Genomic DNA, 27189 nt, shown 5'->3' on the forward strand with positions numbered 1-27189 from the left:
GATCCAATAATCTAACGATTCAATGATCCAAAATGGTCGTCCAATGATCCAATGATTTAATGACTTAAATGACCCAATGATTCAATACTCTAATGATCCAATAATCTAATATTTCAGTGACCCAATGATTCAGTACTCTAATGATCCAGTAATCTAATAATTCAATGATCCAAAATGGTCGTCCAATGATCCAATGATTTAACGATTTAATGATCCAATGATCAAATAATTTAGTAAATGATTCAATGATTTAATGATACAATCTTGAGAAAAAGATTAAAGTTACGATAAAGTTCTTCTCCATGATAAGATAAATATGCAATTTAATCTAACGTGATAAATTACCTGGTATTATTTGTTATTTTTGAGGATTTAATTCTTTATTTAAAGGCAATAATTTTTAATATCAATTCCAATCTTGCAAAAAATACATTTCCAATTTCAATCTTTTTAATGAGCAATAGTTATTTTGTCAATTTATATGTATAATCTTATAAATGTGACAATTAAACAAATTTAAATGTTTTAAATTTGACAAAATTCACTGTGACACATAATTTTATTCCAACAAATTGGCCCATATTCATTTTTCCATTTATGCCATATATATCATCATATTTACAAAATAGTATTGCTGCTGAATAATGGAAAAAAGAGAGGGAAATGAGAATTTTGCATAAATTTAATTACAATTTCAATTCGGCCACTATTATAACCTAATTCTATACTAGTTTATAAGTTTAAAAATTTGAAATATTCCGAACAAATTGGTTTCAAATTTAAAATGTTCCAAACAAGTTTTTAATTATAACAAATACTTAACTCTATCATACTGTAATAATCATTTCATGATGGGATCATGCAAAAGAATAGATAAAAATATTTCCAATTAAAGATAACTTAATTAGATATCTTTGTGAATTTCAATTTACATTAGTAAATGGATAGGTGGAAAGGTTGAAAAAGCGATGAGAATTAATAGATGACATGGTACTAATTATGAAAATGAGAAAAAAAAAGTTGTCAACGATGACATGTCATGAATTCTTTCATATATAAAAAGACATAACATTAAGTTACTCTCATTGTATGGAAACAAAAAAATATACCAAACATTTCTCTTTTAATTATCAAAATGTTATCATTATTAATGAATAAATGCAACCAATATTATTATCACTATTACTATTGTCAATTATTGTTATTATTATTAATATTGTTAACCATTACTGCCAATATAACCATTATTATTACATTTGTCATCAATTATTACCATTACTAATTATTATTAATTAATTGCATCAGTTAAGTAAAACAAAGTTGATGCATTTTTATCAGTAGTTAATAGTCTAATTAAAATGTTTACATCAATTTAGTGTATCATTATCAGTCTATTCCAGGATGATAATCTTCAGCATGATATTATAATATTAATGGATAATGAATTTAGTAAGCTAAATGATCGGATAATTCTGATTTTTTAACAATTTTTTATTATACAGATATTTGAGGATATCAAACTTCTGGAGGAAATTCGATCGGGATGAAGTTTATCAAAAAATATTTGGTGGTTATTTTTTTTTTTTTTTGGAAAAATCCCTAACTTTCAGGAGAAACATTTAATTTAATTGGATCTATTAATGTGGTAGCAAATTAATACAGTAAAAAAATTCGTCACATAAATAAATGAAAGCATTTAATGTAAAATTCAAAATCCGATATAAATTTATTTTTAAATGTTGAAAATTTCGAGCATTTCTTATGAACCAAAGTTTCTCCTACTTTCCGGAAATAGAAATTTTTCGACCGGTTTTTATCAATTCTTGGAATTGAAATATCTCATAATGCATTTTGTTATTTTTCATAATTCAAAAATTCTATATATATACAAATTTTGCTAATTTTGAACATTCTATATGTAATATTGATTGCTGTCATTTCTTGAAAATGGACTTTTTGACTATTTGTCGCATAAAATGATTCTTATTATAACTCTTTGTAGTATAACAGCTGTAAATGATACTTTTAAACGATTTTATAACGTAATTATCGTTTCCCTCTTCTTTTAAATCCATATATTGTATATTTGATCATTTTTAATATTGGCATATTATTTCTCCGTCAACAATTTAACCCTTGTAAATAAGGCTATTTGATTGTAACTATCTTTCGGCTCTACCATTCAGAAATTAAATTTTTTCGAAAATTAAATCGAAAAAGAAATGCACAGAATGTTAATAAACATTAATATTCTGTAGTTCATTTCCCCTCAATTTTAATTAAAATTATCGCTACTTCTGCACCAATTCAGTACGAGAAATTTCATCATTAGGTAAAATTATGAAATTATTGAACTGAGATGTTGAACCTTTTTTGAAAGATCTGTGAGATTCCACAATGTAGTTCTACAATGTGTATTTCAAAAAGAAGGATTGCAATCATTAAAAATTCAATTTAATCTAGTCATCTTCAAAATGACAATGCACTTATATACAATTAAACAACAATAAGAAGTAACTATTGGTCTTTTAAAAAGTGAAAAAAAAAAACTACAAAAAAGAATTGCTGGATATTTGAGCGCAAGTTTTTTTTTTTTTTTTTAAACAAATTTGATGGTATGTAAAATGAGCAGATAATAGGAATTATACTACCACAATATCCTTTGACTATTTTTTAATTTAGGCAAAAGATACAACCTAATATTTCGAACACCTGGATGAAAAGTACAAAGCATTTGTCAGATTTAACCAACCTTCTACTCCATCAGATAATTGTGGTTTGTTCACGAAATATTTTTTGCATGAAACCAAAAAAACGAGATCAAAAGATTTTGTTGATTTCACAAATAATTGCCGGTATTTCGATGAAGTTATAATTAAAATCGTAGGTCTCTAATAGTGGAACTGAGCACAATGAAATGACAAAACTGACATATATTTTCGAAAATTTAAATGAATAATAAAGCAATTTTGCAAAATGTCGAACCCGTTTGAAAACAGAGGAAATAAACACTGAGCAAACAACGTAGCAACATTCCAAATACAATATGCAAAATTAATTTATCACTACTTTGATAATGGAATATCCATCTTATAATAAATTTACTAAACTAACATGTTAATGTGAAACCAAAAATGTACTTAGATTACAAGGCAAAACTGTTTATAGAATTCAGTAAAATCTGAACAAAATATTATTCTTTCTGCACATTGCACTTTTCGCATACAATAATAACTACAATAACAATGTATAATAAGCGTTCACCTTCTATAAACTTCATAAAAATTACCCAATTCTCTGCAATTTTATTGGTATCTCATCTTTCCTTCAGTTCCTTCAATAACTTTCAGAAAATTTTGCAAATAGAAAACAACGTGCTAACTTTGATCATTGGCCTTTTGATGCATGCTTTATTTTAAAAAATTGGGTAGAAAAACAAGTTATCTCGAGAATAAAACCTTGAAAATTAATCTCTTCTAGTTCTTGTCCCCTTTTCATCATTTCAGTTTATTGATGAACTAATGTGCACTAAACTCATCCAAGCAGAAGAAGCAGCACAACGAACTAATTCATTGAATTGCTCTCGCACTGTATGATCTGCCTCCATCAACAGTGATCCAGATTCATTACATTTGCGCTCCTGAAAAATAAAAAAAAAAAAAATAAATTAGAATTAAATTGTGATTTTCTAGAATCAGTTCTATCTTTCCCTCTTTACTATATTTATTAAAAGTATAATTATTACCACCACTTATAATTTAAAATATTTTTAGTAAATATTGAAGTAAATAAAACAGTGAGGTTTTGACCTATGTCTTAACAGCACTCCCTATCGGTAAATTCAATGAATCAAGTTTCTTTTATCGCCAAATACAAATTAAAAAAGATAAAGGAACGCCTTATCTTCCTCCTTCACCGTCATTGGTGATCCCAAACAAATTTCATTTCCAATAAAATTTCCGTAGCAAGGATACAAGAGAGCAAAAAATACCTTCGCAAGCAATTTCATCTGTAAAGGTTCATCATTCTGAGCCGTGAAAAGAAATACGTCCTGTTGAGCTTCAGGAGTGATTATCACAAGATGCTGTAAACGTACCGTGTATTATCAAATTTAATGTTTAAATTTATTTCAGTGATAAAATGGGAATTGTTGGTTTAAGAGGAAAAGTTCAAAAGCGCGTGAACGGACTTTTCCAAAAAGGCTCATGATGTCAACCGTCAAAAGTACTCCTACTTAACCCGTTAAGATCGTGAAGTTGTTGACTATACTGGAATATAAATCTGAATAAATTGTAGAGAGTGCAGTGGAACTTTCTTAAACTTTTCTTTCCTTAGACTGATTCTGGAATAATCTGTGTTATGTTGCAAAGGAATAGCAGAATTCCAGGCAAGCTAATTCAGATTTAACGGACGTAACCAAAATGTATCTTAACTTGATATCTAGTAACTGCATTTCCAAACTTTTCTAAATATTTCTTTCCCATATATATTTCATCCAACATCATATTAAAAACCAAAGCAACGCAGCTAGTTTGACTAGAAACAAAAGAATTATCACTAACTCATAGATCTTTGGTTTAAGATCCTGAATCGAAATTTAAAATTTCTATTTACAATATTTGCAAATCGATGCATTAAATATTGTGTGGTCAAGGTAATACAGTTCTTCTGCTTCTTTATATTATCTATTTATACTTTCTCCATTTATCTACCAAAATACTACCCATTTTTAACTAAATCAAATCCAATTTCCGAAATTCCCAAAGGCTCAATTTGAAAAAGTTACAAAAATTGTACTACGGGTTTTATAAAATAAAAATTAATTTCTAAAAAAATACCTCCTTCACGGATGAACAGAATAATCGACATTTTTGCAGACCAAAATGTTGAATAAGTAACTTAAAGAAGAGCCCAGGATTCAGATTACTGACTAGTGAATCCAATAATGGTTCGTAAATATTCAAGGATTCAAATTTAACATAACCCAATAAATTATCCAGATCTGCTGTTGTAAGAGATGTTGAAAGTGCTAGCCGTAACACTGCGGTTACATCACTACTATGACGAGCTAGTATCTTCCACTGTTCGGTCATTTCAACGGTTTCACGTTTTGTTACATGCTTTTCTAACATGTCATCCCAAAGCTGAAAGAGATTGAAAGTTTTTGGATGCAAACCGTCATGTTATGCAAAAGGAAAAAAAAAGCATTCCTACAATATTTCTATGTCAAGTGTTAAGTTTAGCACGAAGTATTAAGTGAAAGCCATTCTGCTTATCCGCTTCATTGGTTATATCAAATTACAACGCTGGTGAAACATTTAAGAATCTATGTTTGCAAATCAGACGCAGTTATATAAGACTCATGAATTTTGAAAAAATGGATATGAAGTAAAATAAGTGTAACTATAACTTTAAATCCACCTGATTTCTTTTGCAATGCCATACGGCATCCTCAATTACCATTTGTAACTTTCGCTTATAATGCATTACACTATCCTCCAGTTCTTTTTGCAATCTTTTTTGCCGTCTACTTATGTAGTAGACGTAAAATGTTTGCTCACGTGGCAATATTGTTGGTGGATCCGATAGCCTGATACCGCCTTGAAAAGAAAAGTTTGGATAAAATTATATAGTCAAACCCTACTTTCAAATTCCACTTGTCAAGAAACTATGCTTTATATTGGCATTTATGACTACTGCCCACTATATGCTACAAAAGAGGTCACATCAGAGCATGCATCCTTAAAAACAAAAGTTAAACACTTTGAAAATTCCGAAAATCTCGTTGCAAAGACGCAATACCTCGGAAATTTGGTCGTGTTTTGCGATGCCTCAAAGGTGCAATGTTTTGAATAGATAATTTTTGTGTTTTTCCCTTTGATATCTGTGTTTTTTCCTTTGATACTGGATGACGCTCATCTAATTTTATTCCTGCAAAATTTGACATGATTTTTCTGAAAATAATAAATCCAATTACTTAAGGAATCATAACTGAAACAAATCGAATAACAATGATCATAATAGTCACTATCTTAGATACCTTTTTTTTTGAAATTACTGAAATTTCTGTTTTATTAAACTAAGCTATAGAATAAACTAAACAGAAGCAAGAATTTCTCCAAAACGTTTTCCTGCAACGAAAAGCACTTCAGGAATTGAATGTGAATCTGTTTGGATAGATTATAAAAGCATCAAGCGAATGCCAATAACATTAGATTATGAGATGAATACGTAAATTTTTTATACTAACCGTTTGAATAATTGCGCGGAAGTGCTGCTTCCACTGTTGATCCATTATTGTCTCCACTGTGACATCTTCGCCTAGTATAAGCGATCGGTGCACTATTGGCACTGCTACAAACATTTTGAACTGATAATTGTTCGACCAATAACAAATGTTAGTGTTAAGGGGAAAATATTTGAGCAATTCAAATTCGAATTTGGATTTGAAATTAGACCAAAAGCTGAGAAAAGAAGAGATCGTTACATGCTAGTTTATTAAAAGAAAGCACTAAATTTTCTAAAAATAAAGAAGTTCTAGCTTTAGAAGTGGTTTGTAAGAGAAACAAGTACGTGTCCTTAAGCGACTAGCATACTACTTTTGCATGTGATCTACCATAGTATCATAATAACATAAGACTGTTTTCAAAAGATCGCTAAGTGAAGAATCAAAATACTAACAATTCCATGAAAATACATTTTCAGGTCACATGATTATATATCACGTGATAATCAATGCAGAAATTTGAAAATAACTGACAATCCCAATAATCCAATTCTTGACAGTAACAAAAGAATTAGAAGTTAACGTGAAGCCCTATGAGTAACGACGAATTGTTCACGGTTCCATCCTTTTAAAAGGAAAACAAATATTCCAATACAGCTTATTTTACATAAAAAAAATACTGTAAAGATTATTATGCAAGTGAAATGGAAATAAAAAACCTAAACAATGTGTAATGCGGGAATCGAAGGTGGTATCAAATCTGAGCAAGTATTATAATTATTTAGTCAAAATGACTGAAGTGACTGTTGTCACAAAGAGAGATATCAAATTAGACTTACATTTAAAATTTGAGATCTAATAATGTAGGAAAAAGAGCGATATTTATTCAAATGATAAGCACTTGCTGCAATATTAAAGGACTCGGAAAAAATCGATAGTTGAGAACAGGGACAGAGAAAAACGAATGATGGGGAGAGCGGTACATATGCCCAAAACAATGTCGCATCCAAATTCTTTATAGATACTCGAGCAGATAATGAATTTCCAAAAGATTGAGAGAATCATGCAAATGGAGCGTTCACATGTAAAAACATTGATAAGTTATTGATTTATTTAAAGACTAATAAAAATTAGATCATTATTTGTAATATCAGTTTACTTTTCGAAACTTACATCACTTTTGTGGCAAGACAAGTATAAACACAAATGAATAACTATCATCATTGTCAATTTCATTCTCAACTAATATTCTGCGTCACCAATATTTAATGACTTATGAAAGAACAAAATGTAGTTCAAATAAAATTAAAAATTAACTTACTCCTGCATTGCAATGCCTTCAACACTTTTTCGATAACTGTCCGTATCACTTAAGCCTGAGAGTTTTTGAAATTCACTTATTTTTGCATCACATTTACAATTCGCATCTATCTCTGAGCATCCGACCAGTGGATCAGCTAAATAAACATCAAATTCTGTTAAAAAATCAACGTATAAAATCAAGTACATATATTTTCATATTCATACAATAATTCACAATTCACAAATACAAATAACTCACAAATAGAAAAAAAACTTTCTTCATGCGAAACCAGCATAACATAAAATTTTATATTCAGTGTTTTTGTAGCATAAAGTTGGTTTTCATGAACTACTGCTCGAATTTCCTTATAAGCTAATCCAAAACAATCCTGAAATATGCTATTATATATAGACAATAAGTTACAAAAAAAAAATGAATATTGAAAAACTTTTATGAAAAAGAAAGTGAAAGAAAAATTAAGGAAAACTTTTACTGTATCATTTTCTGTAACAATCATAAATTGCCCAGGCATATCCATTTCATTTGTTCTCAAACGTACTATGCGCCAGTTATGACGTTTTTCATCCAACAAATATTCCCAAACCTTCTGGTTTGTTACTGGTAAATTAGGAAATGTTATCTGAAAACAAAGAAAAGGAAGTAATTAACATCACTGTATATACTTTGTGCACATTGAACGAAGAGCAAATAATAGGCAAATGGAAAATTTGGTAAATTTCAAAAAAAAAAAGACCAACTTTTTCTTCGTATATACAATTGCAAGCATAAGGTGGGCGACAATTATAGTACCGCAAAAAATCAGTTAAAAACTCGTTTGTATTGTATCCGTAATTGAAGAGAACCTGAAAATGATATGCAGCAGAATATTATTTCATTTCTACTTCCACTGACTGTTCATAAATATCCAGATCATCTTTGAGGATATACAGAATTCCCCACTGATTTCACTAGAATGTATCCATCACAGAACATTGGCAATGTAAAATGAGATATAATATCTTAGTACATATACAGTTCATCAAACTATAACCACTACACCTTTGACCGTGATAATTACAAATAATTTCCAACAAACAATAGTTTCAAATACAGCTAATTTAATCTTCGTCCTGCTAAATTATAAATAAGTTTCTATACCTGTTGTCCACCGATCAAATATGTGGCAACCATACGTAAATGGAAATCATAGGTGAACGAATGAACGTGAGCCTTTGATATAATACTATCCTTCAACGCATAAAGGTCTCTTTGATCGTTATAATCAAAGTTCTTATCACATTTAATTTTCAACCGATTTAATTGTGCAACATTCCATAATAAATACTGAACGCTGAAATTTTTAAAACTCTGTTAAAACTTTTGAAAAAATATCGAAAAAACAGCCAAAATTTTCGCAACTTTTGTGCTGAAATATGCGATGTCATAACGCAAAGTTTGATTAAAGCATTATCAAAAATTCATGTATTACTACTGCTTGTAAAAGATCAATGCAAATCTAACTGCAAAGTGAAAAATCAAGAAATGGATGATTTTGATTCGCAAATAAAACAATTCAGCTGATATCAATTCCTTTTGTTGGAATCTTTCTGAAGCAATAAAATTTAATCAGTTTCAACAAACCTAAAATGTGGTTCAATTATCGTAATATGAACAAATAAAATACCACCATCACAAGCTTTATACATCCAAACATTAGGTGATGATTCGGTATTCTGGAATTTAATATATGACGTGACGATTATCTCAAGTGCTATCCAAAATTTTCATCTAATCGAAAACTGATTCTGCTGTTAACTATATTCTGCAGTTATTTTACAAAGTGAAAATCATCTTATAAGGATTTATTTAAAAAGTAGAGATTCAATAATTCAAAATCAAGTGATTAAAAACTTCAACGAATTTACTCGCCACCTAGAAAATATACCTGCATATCGTAATGCAAACTGTAACGAGCACCCGCCTGTCGTGTTACAGGGCTAACAGTTGTAACATCCAACAATGTTAGTCCATTCCTCGTTAGATATTTCACATAACTCTAAAAAAATGTTGTCAATATCATTTAACTTCCAAAACAAAAAATTGCTGACGACTTTTTGTACCCATTCCACAAATTACTAAACTTTCACGTCATTAATTAAATACGGCTTTTCGTCTTTTGAGTAATCAGAATTTACAGTTCAATAGCTTAACTGAGATTCGTAAATCAAATAATTATAATGCACATCAATTAAATAATCGAAAACCGTAATTGATTCTTCATTTGAAATGGCTCGTAAACTTCTAAAAGAAACTTCCAAAAAAATTTATACCAAAATTTTTTAGAAATTTTATTATCGGAAAACGACAAGAAGCATTAACCTCAACAAGCATAAACTGTATCTTCAGACAACATGGTTCGTCCTCTTCTAAATTTTTTGTTAACTTTCGTATCGTCAGATCGGAAGAATGTAATAATGCGCTGAAGGTATTTGAACGTGTTGCGCGCATCTGCAAAGAATGTAATGCATATTCATATTGAAGTAATTTAATATATTTCTTTATTTAATATATTTCTTCTGCACTACTCTGAAATATAGCTCAATGGAAAATAATACCATCTTATATAATTAATTCATCCTTTTCTTACTTTGGTAAATACTTCAAAAAATTTTCAACCATGAACTGGCAATATTAGCGGAAGATACCTTTAGAAGAGTGTATTATCTAATTTTCAATTGTTTTACCCTTCGTGAGCCTAAATATTTGAAAAATTTCATGTCAGAATCGAAGTCTACTTAAACAAATAAAGGAAATCCCTTAAAAGACCTCGTATCATCCCTGACCAAGTTTTAACTGATTATGGAGTTACTTATGCTATTGCGAGAGATCTTTTTATCTTAAACACCAGCTAAGATATAAAATGATCCAAGTCACTCCAGTTATCATCTTCCCAGGACACATTAACAGTATTTAGCTTTTAGGAACGGGTTTATTTGGCAGTGATTATGATAGATTTACATGTGATATTGATGAAGAGTTTTCGAGAAGAGACATTTTCGAGCCACTGACATGTCTCGAAGGTGAATCGGCTACTAATGCCCGTTTAAAACTGAAATGGAAGATTTTTTAAAATTAGAAAAGGGACAAAAAATTTATTGACTGAGTACAAAATAGCATTTATGGTAGATTCCGAAAATAATTACTTTTGACCGAATTCATACACCGATTTGTTATTTAAATTTGGAAATTAACCGGGAAAGTAAAGATTATTCTGCTCTCGGCCCAAATAATCTATACAGTCGAAATCCTTCCTTTAATGAAATCAGTAAAGTCATTGATTAGGAAATTCTGTTACCATTCACGGCTGAAATAGCTTAAAAAAATAAAGCATATAAATATCTTTACCTCAATGTATTTTGAGTTCCACTTCGAACAACTGCTACTAATTTACGCCACTTCGGGAAAAGTAACAAAGGTGACCGAACAAAATGTACTACCCGGCTATGAGAAATAATTTTTAGTAAATCAGATTCCTTGATTTCATGAGAACCACTCATCAATTCACCGTGTATCCGATTGAACTTCTCACAGTCGTGAAGCATTGATCTCATCTGTTATTTAAAAAAAAAAAAAAGAACGAAGCGTAATGAACACTGAAGAACACTGAAGCACAATGCAATAATTTGTTCAGTACATTAAAAGCTTGGATTTGAACCCTGGATCATGGAATTCATATAAAAAGTACTAAAATAATGCAGAAAGTAAAATTTACTACGATTTCCTACTTATTGAGTATAAAAGTATGTCATAATTTCAATCTCTTCTGCTACCAATAGCACTATTTTATAAGAAATTTACAAAGTTTCTAGAACCTGAGTTTCTATTTTTGATTAGAACTGAATATGTAGGAAATCAAGAAGTTTCATCTCAAATAATTAGAAACAAAAAAGACCCTCTATGGAATCGGAATAATTCACGATACTAACTCTGAGAATTTTTGTTTTCCTTCAAAGTATTCACAACAATAGGACACCTAACACAGAAACTTTCAATGTGCGTGATGCGAAAAAAAAGTCGTTTTCTAATTAAATGACGTAAGGTAATGAATTTTCCAAATCATATCAACTTGTAAAAGTAAAATCCTCAAACGAGGTTATTTCTCTATCCACTACCTGAAATTTAATTTTTTTCTGATTTCCTATTCATTAAAATAAGAATTATGGGGATACCTGTTTTTCAATAAAAACCATTTGAGAGCATTGATCTTCGAAAAGGTTATCACTGTTCAAATTAAGCGGCAAAAAGGATAAGGTTGTATACCGATAGAGATGCATTAATGGTTCAGCTTGGATGTAGTGCATTCCGCTCACTAATCTGTAAAAATCATTTTAAATCCCTTCATCGAACATCGATGAATAATTCTATTTTGTTGATTATTCACTAATTTGCATCAGTGTATTAGGTTCCAAGTTTAGCGTTTTAGTTCTAGTATATTTAGCGTTCTCATGTTTATATTTTACGCCCACGTGTAATTTGCAATTTATATATGCATACAGATTTTTGTATTGTTGTCTAACATAAAAGTATGAATATATAAAAGTACGAATATAAAGTATGGATATAAAAATAATTGTACATATAGTAATTTTCCGAATATATTTGAAGTTTCAAGTATCATCTGAACAGGAGGATAACATGAAATAGCATTCGGGCATTGTATGAAATTTGAATGTGATGAAAAGAAAAATCTGTCACTCTTTCACATTTGAAGGAATCTCATAAATAATTCAGATTCTAAACACTGAGAAGCTTGACAACAGATCAGATTATTTTTTCAATTTATCCTAATCGATGGCAATTCAAGGACAGCAAAAATTACAATGAAAATGAGAGTTATTGTACATCGAATATTAGAGGCACTGAATGCTATCGAAATTAATAAGTATTGCATTCCTGTCTATAAATAGTTTTTCAAAATATTTCCAGAGTTTCCAGAAGACAAATCACTAAGCAGATGGACCTACCATTTATTAACACATCTCTTATGATGTATTACTTTAAAGATTTTCCCCCGTGATGGCAACTGTCTATAGCAATCAACTGTATTGAAACTACTTCAAAATTGTCCTCATGAATTTCAGGATGAAATAAATTTCTAGGAATGTTTGAGATTCTCAATAATCCAAAGTCAAAACTTTATTTGTAATCGCAAAGATACCTTTTATCGAAATGCACAGATCCATGCTGCGGAATTTCATATTCACTCAGTAGCTCACTATTCAGCCAAACTAGCTCTTCACCTGTTGGAGTGATTCGACCAGATAAATGGGTAACACCCATTTTATGCAAACCAATTTCTCGAAGTAGTCTTGATCGGGCATTCTGCCATGATAATACATTTGCGACCATTTGATAAACCTGTTCTGCGGCATCCGACGAATAATTGTACAGATATAAGGTGGCCTATTAATTGAAACTGCGTAATAAGTTGGTAAATGAAAAATAGTAATCTGCAATATAAAGTGAGGTAGTTTCTAAAATTTTTTGAAAAATTTATTACGAAATGCACTTTATGTAGCGCACCAAATATTTCTGCAAAGAAACTCTGCATTCTCACTATTCCGATCTAAAACAAAGAAAGATTGAAGCAAATATTTAATTAATTTTATCCATCCTCCTGATGTTCTTAAACCAAGAAAGTTTATCAGGGAGGTTCAGGTTGGATAATACAGAATCTCACTGATTCTAGTTCAAATAAGAAGTTATAAAATAATAATTTAGCACGTGTGGTTTTGCATGCCGCAAAGTTATTATTTTATCCTTAATTATTCCCATACTTTACAAAAAGAAAAACAAGAAAAAAAACATATGAATTACCGTTTCACCTTTCGATAACAGATATAACAAATGCTGCCTTGGAACAAATGGAGCTATTTGCGGTAAAAAACGCATTGAGCTAGCTAAAAAATGAAGTAATCAACAGTGATTTTTAAAAGCTGGGAAAAGCGATCATAATTGTTCAATGCCAATTATGTTATTTTATCCAGTAGCCTATCATGGATATAGCCAAGCAACAGTTTAACCAAAGAAGTTTACATAATATCGACAAAATTAATAACCTACAATCAATCCATTCGCTGATTAAGCATCTTCTGATTTGAAGGAGATGTCGGAAAAACCGAAATAATTGTATCATAAAATTATTCATTTAAATAGTTTGCATCTACACTTTTTTTTCTCTCATGCTTACAGTCATGAGTCGGTTGTTTAATCTTTAAAACGTCTCTAAATGAACTTTGTCTGATGTTGAGATTTGCGCACATCTGGATGACAATGAATCTTATAAACATGGATAGGCATACTGTAGAGATATCTAATCTTATAAACATGTTTATATTCAACATGTTTAGATATCTGTTAAGCATCACATTTCTTTCCTTTCTCCTTACACCTCCTTATATAAACATAAGGAATCATAAGATTTTTTCATTGTTGCCAAAAACCCATCTGTCGATACTAAGGTTCACACAAAAACGCTCTATCTATTTACCTCTCCCAATCTATTAATCCTTACAAATTCTCATTATTCTACTGGCTTTACCCTGGAAGTCATTCTATTGTATGGAATTATTTGAAACTACACTGCATTTGGTATCCAGACGATAATAAAGGATAATCTGTTGTAAGTTTCGAACACAAAACGAACCGATACACTGTAAGTCATTCCTTTAAAAATTTAACAGCTTCCACAACGAACAATAACAATCTCTCTCGCCTTCTTAAATCCCTTTCTTTTAATTGTCATGACAGGAAACAAAGTATAATTTCATTATAATCAATACAACATATGCTTAGTTTTGAAACTAATTTATTTTAGCAGTAACTTTCAAAAAGAAAAAAGTAATTCGAACCTTTTTGATCATGCAAGACTTCTTCCACAGCTGTTGGTATAATGTTTGAGCGTGAATCTGCGCCATATTTCAATATCGCCTCTGAATAATGGTGGTTATAGGCAAGCATTATTAGCGAAGGCTCCTCGTTTTCGCCTGCAACTATCCGACCACTGTCATTCTGAAACATATAAAGAATTTTTTCCAAAATCATTCTTAAAATCGATAAAGACATAAATAACTTGAAGTTAGAGCCGATGGCCAATGAAACAACAATGAACCAATTAGATTTCTTTTCCCTCTTTAATCAAAAACCAGGCGAAAAGCCATGGAAAATTTATTGCAGATCAAATAAAAAAATGCGATACGTAAAAACTAAACTCTTAAACATGGAATTTCTTTAAAAAAATGAAAAGAAATAATTCAAGTAAATAAAAGCAACACATACACTGAAAGTTACGACATTGTCATTTAACGAGTTTTGAGTTGAAAAGCGCTTCGAACCATGCGCTTCTAATTGGCATATTATGATGGTTTCGTGCTTCAGAATGACAGATAATTTATCTTGTATAACGGTAAAGATCTGAAACATCTATTGGTTAATGATGACTCCTACACAATATCCTGACAAAAAGCGATTGCGACACTTATAATCGCTTATTAAAAAAAAACATAATCCTTGATGATGCCTTCATTTTTTATTTGAAAGTCAGTAGTGAATTAAAGCGACTGCAAAGTTTTTAAAATCATGATTTTAGCATGTTGCTATATAACCGTTCATACGTTATGTATTATGTATTCACAATACAAGAGCATTTCATACTGTTTCATACTACTTCATGCATATAGTACCATCAAATAGATTCAGATAAAACTTTATATACCACCTTTCGAACAGAATGATCGCTTTCACAGTGAAATGTATGTCTTTTGACGGAAAATTGGTGTTCCGTATTTTTTACTTCCGAAACGACATGATCGAACCACTTTGCAGCTACCGTAATAAACTGATAATTGACTGAGACGTTCGATTCACAATCACTGCTGTTTGAAGAACCTGGTAATAATTGCAGCAATAATGTATAGTTGAAGAAAATATATTTAAAAATAAAAAACACAAGTGTCCGACTGCACTGAAAACTTCCTCGCACAAATATTTCAGCAAAATCGGAAATACAAATATCACAGAACTTAAACAAAGTATTTTGGAAGTAAGTTTCCACACCTTATTCTAATTTATCCTTGCATGATCCATCTTCTCACTGTGCTACTCTAAATGATATGATCACACAGTGAAATGGTTTTGTTTTGAAGAAAAAAAAACAGAGTGGTATAGAAATACTAAAACCTTGAATTTCTATAAGAACTTTTTAGCAGTCATTTCTGAAAATTTTGAGAACAAAACATTGCATAAAAACAAAACATTTTATTCACAACAAAAACCTTAGTAGTACTTTTTGATTTCCGGGAAACTGGTTGCGGCGACTGTTCCAGAAGTGGTGGTTGTATATGCGATTCAGCTTTTCGAAATGGTTTTGCCACAAGATTTAATTGCGACGCATCACTGTAGAATCTCATTCTGAAAAATGAGCAAATTTTGAAAACTATGGATTCTGACCAATTATTGGTAACAAAATTCCTGGCTCAAATCGCTGAAACATCTTTTTATTAAATCAAGTTACTACTCTTAATCTTCAACTGGAAAATAAGGTAACAACCTTTCTTCACTTGCCATGTATGGCAAGATCGGCGTATTTGAACATGAATAACGACTGGTGGTAGTAAGTTCTACTAAAGGAATACTTAGAAGGCCAAATTCACTGATTAAATCACAGAGCGCCTGAAATCTCTTTCCAACCTCGAAAAGAAATGCATATTATAAATCAGTGCCAAGATAGTTGAAAAATGGAATAGATAATTTGGAATAAAGATATACTCACTACTACGTGAACAATTAATAATCCAAAATAAAAATTTCGACGATCAGTATCTAAAATTTCATTGGTGAAATTGAGATATACAATGGCATTACCCTCGGGAGATATCAACAAAGGTTGGTGGATAATACCGATCATAGTTTGCAACCACACAGAAATTACCTGTTGCAAGGCTAGTCGAAATATTGGTTGCAAAGTTGCTAAGCCAACATCGCCCACTTGCCAAATTGTATACTGAACTAAATATGATACGCCACCTAAAGGATCATGGAAATTTGTTAAATACAGGAATATTAAGATAAAGGACAGTTATCAAGAAGATGAGCAAAATACAACAAGCAAAGTGAAGCGATCAAGATCCGAATTAACAAATTCATAAAATTTGCCAACTAAATTGTCAACAATGTAGGATCTGAAAATAAAGAAAAGACTTACCTGATGCCACATTTTCCTAGTAACAAATTGAAAAAATTCATATACCTGTTTTCTCGGAAAGCAGTGATTCTGGTAAAGGGAGTGACGTCGTGATACAACGTGTCAGTTCATGAAAACGTTCATTTGATGAAAGACGAAATTTACCACCCCCTGGATACAATTTCGAGTGGGTACTTGGACTAATCCGTGCATATTTCAACGAATCGATGCAATCACCGTTCGAATCCACTATACGCGTCTCAGTACAAGCAATTCCTGAGAAAAAAAAAAGAACTTTTCAGCCTAACCTGCAAATCGCTCTTAACAATTTGACAAGCTTAACATATAACAGAAAAATGAAATACGCAAAAATGTCCCCAACAAACGCTTAAAAATAAAATTTCCACTAAAGCTCGACTAACAGATATTGTAATTTATCCATTTTGAATTAAAAACAAAAAATGAAAACCAAAATCTACCCATAGGTAACAGTCATTTAAAAGAGATGTAATAAAACCATACCCATATTCGAAGAACCCTTTGTGGGTGGCTTGCTTATTAGGAAGAAATGTGGAATATAATTATTGCAAGCCGGCTGAGAACCGGAAAGTGAATGAAAACGTTCGTGCGACAACGGACTATTTCTATTCAAACCACCGCTACAGTCGCGAAATCGAGCTCCTGCTGTAAATGTCAGCATCTGTTGGTACATGTAATAGTAGAGTGATCCCAAATAACCATAAATATAGTTCGGTAAAGTGCAGTAATGTATTGCAGACGGCTTGGCAGGATCCCGTTGAATAAACTGAAAAAAGGATAAAAAAGCAAAAACGGAAGTTAATCAGAAACCTTAAAAAGTGCATTTGAAAAGCTGAAATTATAACCTTACAAAAAAAAAATTTCAAGTTTTACATTCCGTCATAAGATTTCAGACAAATATTTATATTCGCAACCAAGCAAAGTGTTTTTAAGCCTCACTGCTGAAGTTGTTAAATTCAATATTTAAGCAGTGAGATGAAATGAGCAATAAAATCTTCCGCTGATTAAATTATTACATTTGTTTAAAATGTAAACTATACTTCGACATCAGCTGTTGTTAGCCGAGTCCGTGGGTTTTTGTACAAAATATCTGTTAACTCTTCGAGTACTTTTAGTTCGAGTCGTTTTTGCATAGCATCCACAATTGATTGAATTATCATGGTGGGTTGATGAATTCCGTGAACTGTCAACAACACATTATTTTGAAATTTTTCAACCATCTATAAACGCTGTGCATGTAAAGTAAGTCTGCATCATTTATGATCATATTTTATATCATTCCAATGATAAAGGAAATCCGCTACGATAACTATTCAACAATGAACATATTTTCAGCAGTCTCTAGCAAGGTGCTCCAATATATAAAGCTTACACCGCTGTTATAGAAAAAATAGTCTGTATTCTAAAATTTAATGAATTAAAGGTCTTCGGTAACAAACCTCATCAATGAACTTTGTATCACAATGTAAACACCTTCTTCTGAAACTGTCCTCACTAGCAAAAAGCTGCATGTAAAATACATTTCGTTTGTTCTCTTCACAACAAACATATAAGTTACGCCGATTTCGGACTGCGAATTGTTCAATCCCTTGACACAACGCATCATATCCCATCACTAAAATAGTTTTGTCAAGAAAAGCACTTGTATTTCGAATTATGTGAGTTTCTGCATCTGAAAATATATTCCTAAATCTTTAGAATTCTGCGACATTACTTTTGTCCCTTGCAATTCCTACTCATGCCTTTTTCATTATGGATGTTCATCTTAATTTCTCCTTCGAAAAAAAAACTACTCAACATTTCTTAACTTTCCACTCTTACTACTAGGAATCACTAGAAACATCTTCACCTAGAGAACATCCTGCCCCTTTCTTTTCGATATGCAATCGAGGATGTATGTAAAACCAGTGATGCGTTACGATTCGGCAAGCAAAATGACCAGGAGGATAAAAGACCCGTGCTGGCATATAGGATGCAGCATCCATTTCATCCTCATCGGAATCTGAAAAGAAATTTGTATTTTAAGAAAGGAAGAGATGAACAATCAAACAGCCAAACAAGATGAAACGAACTATCGCTTTTTACAAAGCAATCCGAACGTCATTTACCCCCTCACACAATATAAACATCGATATGACAAATTAATATTGATTAATACCGCCGTTAAAATCTGCCTGATAAATGAATTATAGGAATGGTAATCCAGAACGGTATCTTTTATAATCACAACTTAAAATTGCGAACTTCAAAATAATGATTTTAGATATTTTCAGTGGAAAAAAAAATCTATCATAGTAATATTCCTCAAAGCCTTATTTCCCTTAAACATATTCAACTAAAATTTATGAACCGATAATTTAGGAAGCTTACAAGAAAAGCTGAAATTCTTCTTGATTCGTGGTGCTTTGCACTTATGTATCAAAGAACGAGTCAATTTTGTATCAGGGATTGAACTATGCGAATCTGAGGGGACAAATTTATGCGATTCCGTTTCATTTTCGATTAATAAATCGTCGCATTCGCTAACTGAATGCATTTTTTCCAGCAAAAGTTCCTGAAAATATGAATTTCGCATCGTTTTTTGTTAATTTCTTCAAATGAGTTCGATCTGAGCACTTCCTCAGATTACTGGAGGACCACCAGCTGAACATCAGCTGGATAATAGATAATGTTAAAAATCTAAAATGATATATTTCCGGAAGTTTTAAGTGGATTGAAGACACCATGAACACAGGGACTGAAGTTTCAAGCCATTACAGCAGCCTTTGAGAGTCGACATGAATTATTGTGCTTCTGGCTACCACAGTATATCATTTCTACAAGAATCAAGTGGCCGTAGCCGACTAACACGTCAATGTAACATAACCGGAAGACATATGGCTGAACCACTGGAAGACTGATGATTTTCCAATCCTTTCACATATTGTTGTTAAGTTAGAAAAAGTTATTTAAAAATTATATATACATATATGAAAGGCATTCATGAAACTACCTGATTTATGGTATGGCATTCTTTCTGTATTGCTTCTAAGAGGAGCCCAAAAATCTTTTCATGATGATGTGCATACCTAAAAGAAAAAATTTGCTAGTAATAAAAAACAAATTGAAATCAGAACCTAACTAAAAAGCCTGTTAGCTTTTCTGGATTAAATTAAAATCTTACGTCTTAAAAAATCAAAGATTTGCTCAGGCGGACTCAAGTTGAAGAGTGAAAAAAAGCACATGGAAGTAAAAAGCGTAATCTTGCCTTTCGCAAAAGAATGCTTGTATCTGTTGCATTTCGACATTTAAAATAATCCAGAAATCACATAAGTCATGATCATTATAACGAGTCCGTTCTGAAATCATTATTGAAATTTCAGTATTCAGATTTAAAAAATTCAAAGGAAAGTTCAAGACGATCCTGCTTATCGTTTCTCTTTTCTCCCTTCTATGCCTTAAATCCATTTACACTGATAAAATATCAGTGGAATTGACTATGATGAAGAATTTGTCGTGATAACAAATATGAAGGTGTAGCAATATATTTTGAAGCGTGGTATTGATATCTTGCTAATCTGAGATAAATTTTGGCATACTACTAGGTGTAGAACAAAGATTATTGTTACGACTCATATATTATAAAATTCCATTATGAAAACAAAGATTGTGTCATCTTATCAACCCCAATTAAGTATGTATATACCTGCAATTGTTGAAGGATATTCATAGTCCTCAGAAAGTCTACGATCAGCTTTTAAAATCGGTACACTACTGTCTCTGCAACTTATTACAATTGCATTATAAGGAGTATGTTTTGTATTATAAGTGTTCATATTAAATTTCATCTTCCGTTGCTTATAACTGAACTATAAAGGTATGCCAATTCAAATTTGAATTCGGCAATTTCGAAAAGTCTATGATAGACATAGATCATACCTTCGTCTTGTTAGTTTTTCCCGTGAAATCTTGGTATTCAGTAATTCCATACTTGAAACTTTTCTTGCCACTGACATGCTTCTCTGTTCTTCTATACGTTCTGTGAAGCTGCCACTACTTCGTCGCGATGACTAAAGTCGGATGGTTTTATAGGTCAGTTAATAAAGTGCATAAGCAGAGGGTACATTAACGTTCCACATGTAAAATCCCTGCTCTAGAATTTGAAAATTCCACAAAAAAAAGATTACCACTAATAATTGCATTAATTCAAAAATTCATGTGAACAGCGCACACAGAGTTCTAGCTTCAGAACTTGAAATTTATACTGAAAAAATAAAAAACATTAATTCACAAAATAACAACCTTCAGTGTTACACTCGCCGCAGTATGTACTTGCTTTCTCAAGGTTTCTTCATAAAGATCAACATCTGCCACGTGACAGCAATAAAACAAGTTACTCGATTCCGGATGCGCTTCCAGTTTACAGTAGAGCAGATCAAAGTTTTTAACACGCTCTTTCAGACGGCGTACAGCTTTCACCTGTTCCATTACCATGACCAGTTGTAATAATTTTACTTTGAACCGGGCCGTATCATTCTTCTCACGTTGCTAAAACAGTACCGTATGTTATCTGTTAGTCGTATTATACCGCTCAAACTCAAAATTCGTCCATATATCTTCATTTCAACCTGCATTATCATGTCGCACTTCATGCAATCGCCTCAAAAACTTGAAATTTGATGTGAATAGTTAATTTGGCAACCAACATTGACGCATATTATTATGAGATTGGGACACTTATAATGGAAAACGATGAATAGCTATAACTGAGTACAAATGAATTCTGGAATTAAGATGTTACAGAAATAAAGAAAAAACACTGTTGACTTGGTTAAGCTATCAAGCAACTTGAAAAGCGAAATTTTGAACTGAAAGAATTACCAAGCAAAATGAGTGATGAAACTCCTGAGTAGCTGTAAAGTCAGCCATCCAGCAGCTATAAAATTAAATCAGTCTTCAACTTTAAGTCAGAAGATGAAGAGACCAGTAACTTACAAGGACAACATTGTGTATTAAATACACACTGCGTACTAAATATGCGACTTCTCTAATCTAATCAATACACAAAAGTCAGTGCATAAATTTAAAATTCGCAAAATTTAACTATTTAAAATCAAGTTAATTCAAACTTACCTCTTTGGCAATGAATACCATTACTTTGTGCAGAGTGTCAAGGGTCACATCATCATATCTTGATAACACAAACACTGTTTCCATATGAAGTAAACGTGTAATTCCACATTCCAAACGACGAACTGCTTCATTTTCCTAAAATAATCATAAAATTAATATAATAAAGAAGATTCATCAAAATATACAATCAGAGTAACAAAATAAAGATAAGAAGAAAGATTTACAGGATTTGGGAGTTGGCTAATGATATCAGAAGTTGTCGCAGAATAAGGACTATCGAAATCAAAGTAAGTAAATTTGTGAAATGATTCCGACGACTTATCCGGCGTTTTTGGTGTAACTGCACACGAATCAGATTGTGTTAAGGTAAAGTGTCGCATAGGCCACGACAGAACATAGATGTCAAACGAAATTCCGATCAAATCCATTGCTGAAATTGGAAGGAATCTATTAAACGTTTAAAATTTAATTTGAAATTATTTGAGAAAAAAATTACATTTAACACTTCAATTTAATCAAAAGAATGCGCGCCCAATTATAATCTTCAATCAAATGGTACTGATTTTTTTCCGAACTGTTTTCGTTTTTTCTATAGTCAGATGAAAGAACCGAAGTTAAAACTTACTGCATAATTTCACCAGCAATGAAAAGAAAAAATACTGGATAAACGATTTATAAGATAAAGAGAAAAGTTTCGAACTTACCTGCAAAATTTCTTTTTGAAATATTGGAACACTGCTTCAGTAGTTGCATAACACAGGATGGTAAATGATCGATAGGAAATGTGTACATATCCATGTTAGAAAAACGTATTGCACAAGAGAAATTCAAGAATAATGGTACGGCAGCATTATCACTTAAATGAAACGTTTCACCACCGGATAAGTCTGGTGTAGTAACTGATTCGAAGCTGATACTTGATTGATCGCTTCTTGCACTATCTGAATAAAAAAGACCAAAAAAATTCCACTGCAATCTCATAAAGATTTTGTATGAAAATTCTTTATTTAAATTCTTAAATCCTGTACCATCTTCTTCGTCCACATCTTCATCTTCAATGTAGCAAATTTCCAAATCTTCACAGGGTGAACTGCCATTAGTAAAATTCTTCGTATCGGGCATATTTATCGTTATGTTCTGGGAAAAAGAAGATGTTAACAATATTTAGATCAAGCTATTGTTAACTACCTCCACAACCAACTGTTTAACAGATTCCGTTTCACTGCTGGTAATTTTTCAAAAATAATTTATGATTTGTCCCTTCTCAACCTGCTGAAACCATCGGAAGTAAAGCATATTTTACAATAAATATGACAATTCATAAATTCGCTTTTAAAAATATTTTGATTTTCCATGTGGGTTTTAATTTTTGAAGAAGGCTGTAATGCTTTACACAATTTCTTATAACGGAATTCAAAAATATCAACAATCTCTTTTCTTTGATTTAATTATATGTAATATCCATAATTATAGTGAACAGCCAAGTGTCTTCTACATCACAGGTCAACTTTAAGTAGAAACGACGGATGTAGTATATTAAAAAACAAATAGAAGGGATGTGTTCCACAAAATGTTGGTAAAAATCACCTTATTTGCTAAATGTGTTGTATTGTCCCGAACAAAATAGAAGTAGCTCGGAAAATTGGGAATTTTTCTGAAAAAAGAGATCAACCAAAAAACTGCAAAAAAATTACAAATAGTATTTAACTCAACACGCAGTATCTTGTGAGAAAATTTGTTGAAATGATTCAACAAGTTAAAAGTCAAGTTTAAAAATATGCATTTTACCAATGAATCATCCCTATTCCAAAGCAACTGCTCCTTTTTTCTGTTGGCATTCTAGTAGATGCAAATCTAGCAGTTTACTTCAAGTCTACCTATAGTTACATAGCAAACGCATTCGATAAAGCAAGCGAAATATTTAAACATATATGAAACATCATTCTGAGCGAATTCCTCGGTGTCTACAGTTAAAATTCCCAATTTAAACTTCGCTTAGTTTGTTCGTTACATTAGTAATATAAAATAATTGAACTGAACCGGAAATTCTGTGAAAGAAGCTCATCAAATGCGAATCGAAAATCTTCTTGTTCTTCCTCACAGGACTTCCCATCTCCATCATTTAATCTGGAGAAATTGAATTAGATTGCAAAATTATTTAGATATTTCAAATGAAACGAAAAACACTGGCAAACGTGACGATATTTTAACATTTCTATATCTATCATATCACTATTTGAAATTCATGGCGTGGTTTCTGATTTGAAATACAATGAAAAATTAAGAATTCATCAGCGAGTTATTTACCGGTATGAAATATCATCCTTGAAGAAATCATTGCTTCTTGTCTCATCGTCCGCATCCGCTGCCGAATCTCCCATCTAAAATGCATCAAATCATGCATTAAAACATTATCTTGAGTAATCATGGATTGAAATGTGCATATAATTTCATTCATATGAATTACATAATCTATTTGCGACTTGCATAGTCGATATTATGTGTAATAGAGTTACATTTCTTTTCTTGTTTGCTGAAAATTGGAAGTGATCACCTATATATACACTGAGTCGCATTGGGCTGCTTCCATGAGGTCAGTGTTAAGGAAACCGTGCTTGTAACTATTATAAGCCAGTGACAAGGAGGACTCGTTTTAAATTTTTGAAAATTTTATATTCTAGCTAGAATATATACCAGTTACAGCATAAACCTGACACAAACCTGTTTACGTATATTTGCAACATGAGAGCATAGGAAACGGACGCACTCATCGATGCCCTCAACTTCGATATCCGATTGTTCGCAACGATCTTCCAACACTTCCACCAAATCTTCGTACGGAATATGAACACCTGATAATTAAAGTTCAATTCTTAAAAGCTTATAGTTCAAAATCAAGGAAACAAAGTGTATTTAAACATTTCGCTTCTTGATTCCAACTCTCCATTTCTCAATTCTTGATTATAAGAGTGATTCATATTTTTAACATGGAAAGAAGTGGAATAAAATGAATAAGAGATGACATGAGTTACATGTATTTTCATTCAAATGATATCTAAAGATGGGTAAACTAATGTGTGAAGATGAGCATTCTCTTCTAAAGGTAGAGACATTATTAGGATGCCTTAAATATCATCGACAATTTCCTCGGATTACATGATGATAAAAATAAGATACCTTGTAACAAACAGTGATATACCGCTCCAATAAGTGCTCGAGAAAACAGTTGGTCCTCGATAGCTTCACAGTAAGAGTGTAAGTCAAAAGATGTATGAACACGATTTTCGGCTGGACTAATCCGAGAAATTGACAACCAATGTAATTCCAATTCATTCTTTATCATTTCTGAATTTTTTACTGTAAATTCAAAAATTCACGTAACATTATAAAAATTATTTCAAATCAAATAGAGTCATTAGACTGCTATAACCTTAAGTCGCGATAATTAAAATGACCAAATTATATTCATCGAAGGATTTTGTAAAGTCATTTCTAAGACTAACGATTCAAAATTTGTTTTCATGGAAATAATTCGGTGGTGTTTGTATATCATATTGTTAATGCTTAATTTCAAATAAAGATATAATTACTTGTGAAATTTTCAGTTTTCCGTATCTGTCGATTCAAATGTGCCAATGTTGAAGTTGGGCTTTTGGTACGATGATCCGATACATATGTCTCACATCGCCATGGCTCGCTTCGAGCCAAATGATGAGCTATCCATGGTTCATCACAATGAAAAATAAGAAGCGGTAGTGTCGGCGCGATGAGAGAAGTTGCCATTAGTATATGTTGAGGATTTACTAGTAGAACAATGATAACAGCACGCCATGGTGAAAGCCGTGAAACGTAAACGCGTGTAGGGCAAAAGCTTCCATCATCCACATTACTTGATTTTTGATGATCCTTAGTGGAATGCTTTCTGAGAACTGAATGATCGATACCAGCGGTAATTTCCAACCAAAAATTCGGATTTCCCACTTCTATTGTAACATTACTTGCTTTGGCCAATTCACAATGCAAATTTTCGAGAAGAATTCGTAAGCGAATATTGCTCGGTGGATCATCGTTTTCTGCAAATGTAAGTTTTCTAAAAACTTGCTTTATAGTCTTCCCAAATGAGCTGGAAAAAACATTAAGTGAATTTTAAAGTGGTCGAAAAAATCTTAACTCATTCAGTCATAGTTAGATATAGCATATTTCTCGCTCACTTTTGTGTAATTTCCTGGTAAACACCTGAACAAACTAATCAATAATTGTGTCCATGTTCATGCTTTAGTAAGCTACACCTCCGATGAATATTTATTGAAATTTTAACTTAGGTAGGCCATAAAGATAATTTACTAACGATAACTAAGCGTGGGTAACAATAAAAGTTCTCGTTCTGTCGCATTCTTAAGCAGTGATCGTAAACAAAAACAATTATGCATAATTTCCACATTTTTTGAAAGATGTTCGCATTTCAAAAATTCCCAGCTATTTTCGCAATCGGCAAGTGTGACATGTGAGCATGAATAATGTTGGGTGCATAGAGACATCACCTGATCAAATGTTGATAAAGTGCAGATGATATCTTCATCTGTAGTGCGAATCTGCAATTTTGAAGAATTGCAATTTTAGAGAAAAAAATGTTTTGAATATATATATTTTGAAGAATTTTTAATTCTTCTCTGCAAGAATATACATTGAATTTATCTCTTCTATGACATCGAGTATTTCAAAATATTTCTGTAATGTAAGATAATCATATCTTCTTCGTCCGCACCTTCCTTTCTCAAACTACTCTTTCGATTTCATATCATTAAGTTTTTGACAAACATTAGCTTCTATTTCAAATGATATTTTCCCAAAAATCCTTTAATACAGTCAATTAACATGCAATAAACTAAATGTTTTTCAGAAGTCTGCAGGAAAACTAATTAGTCGGCCTAACATATCAAGCTTGGTTTCTTTTTTTGCTTCAAAGATTCCGTTGCTGCTGCATATTTCTCAAATGACGTCCCGAGAAATTATTTTCAGTATTAAGAAAAACATCTATCATCTATCATAGGAAAAACTTACTATTATAGTAGCCTGAAACAAAAGCAATTGCGAGTTTTAATTGGTTGCAATTTGTTGTTTCATATTGCAATGTATTATTACATTGATAAGATTATTTATATTAAACATCATTTTAGTGTTCATTTGTCAACTGTATTTCTTTTTCTAATGATTTGCTTTTGCTGAAGGAAATGACATTAGACAAGGAACTAAACAATTTGTTTATGT

General features: G+C 31.6%; 1 protein-coding gene across 1 annotated transcript; it reads right to left on the minus strand.

The window, feature by feature from the left end:
• Positions 1–3376: 3376 nt before the first annotated feature.
• LOAG_18380 (hypothetical protein) lies at positions 3377–26459 on the minus strand (the record flags this gene model as incomplete). The annotated part of the gene is made up of 47 exons (XM_020451040.1): positions 3377–3640; positions 3992–4084; positions 4839–5144; positions 5422–5600; positions 5803–5931; positions 6251–6354; positions 7548–7683; positions 7788–7917; positions 8023–8169; positions 8288–8392; positions 8688–8880; positions 9171–9262; positions 9475–9585; positions 9909–10037; positions 10548–10638; positions 10935–11140; positions 11759–11903; positions 12748–12992; positions 13407–13489; positions 14441–14600; positions 14868–15002; positions 15304–15476; positions 15874–15998; positions 16138–16259; positions 16519–16613; positions 16837–17046; positions 17293–17575; positions 17850–18029; positions 18249–18424; positions 18659–18811; positions 19180–19363; positions 19802–19877; positions 20057–20147; positions 20495–20568; positions 20728–20858; positions 21091–21336; positions 21922–22056; positions 22146–22351; positions 22626–22862; positions 22950–23058; positions 23509–23575; positions 23962–24048; positions 24229–24302; positions 24643–24773; positions 25099–25266; positions 25512–25994; positions 26270–26459. 47 exons carry the CDS (start codon positions 26457–26459, stop codon positions 3503–3505), a joined length of 7263 nt encoding a protein of 2420 aa, XP_020305214.1. The 3' UTR covers positions 3377–3502.
• Positions 26460–27189: the final 730 nt, after the last annotated feature.

The sequence above is a fragment of the Loa loa genome, assembly GCF_000183805.2.
Source record: "Loa loa unplaced genomic scaffold supercont3.283, whole genome shotgun sequence".
Lineage (NCBI taxonomy): Eukaryota > Metazoa > Nematoda > Chromadorea > Rhabditida > Onchocercidae > Loa > Loa loa.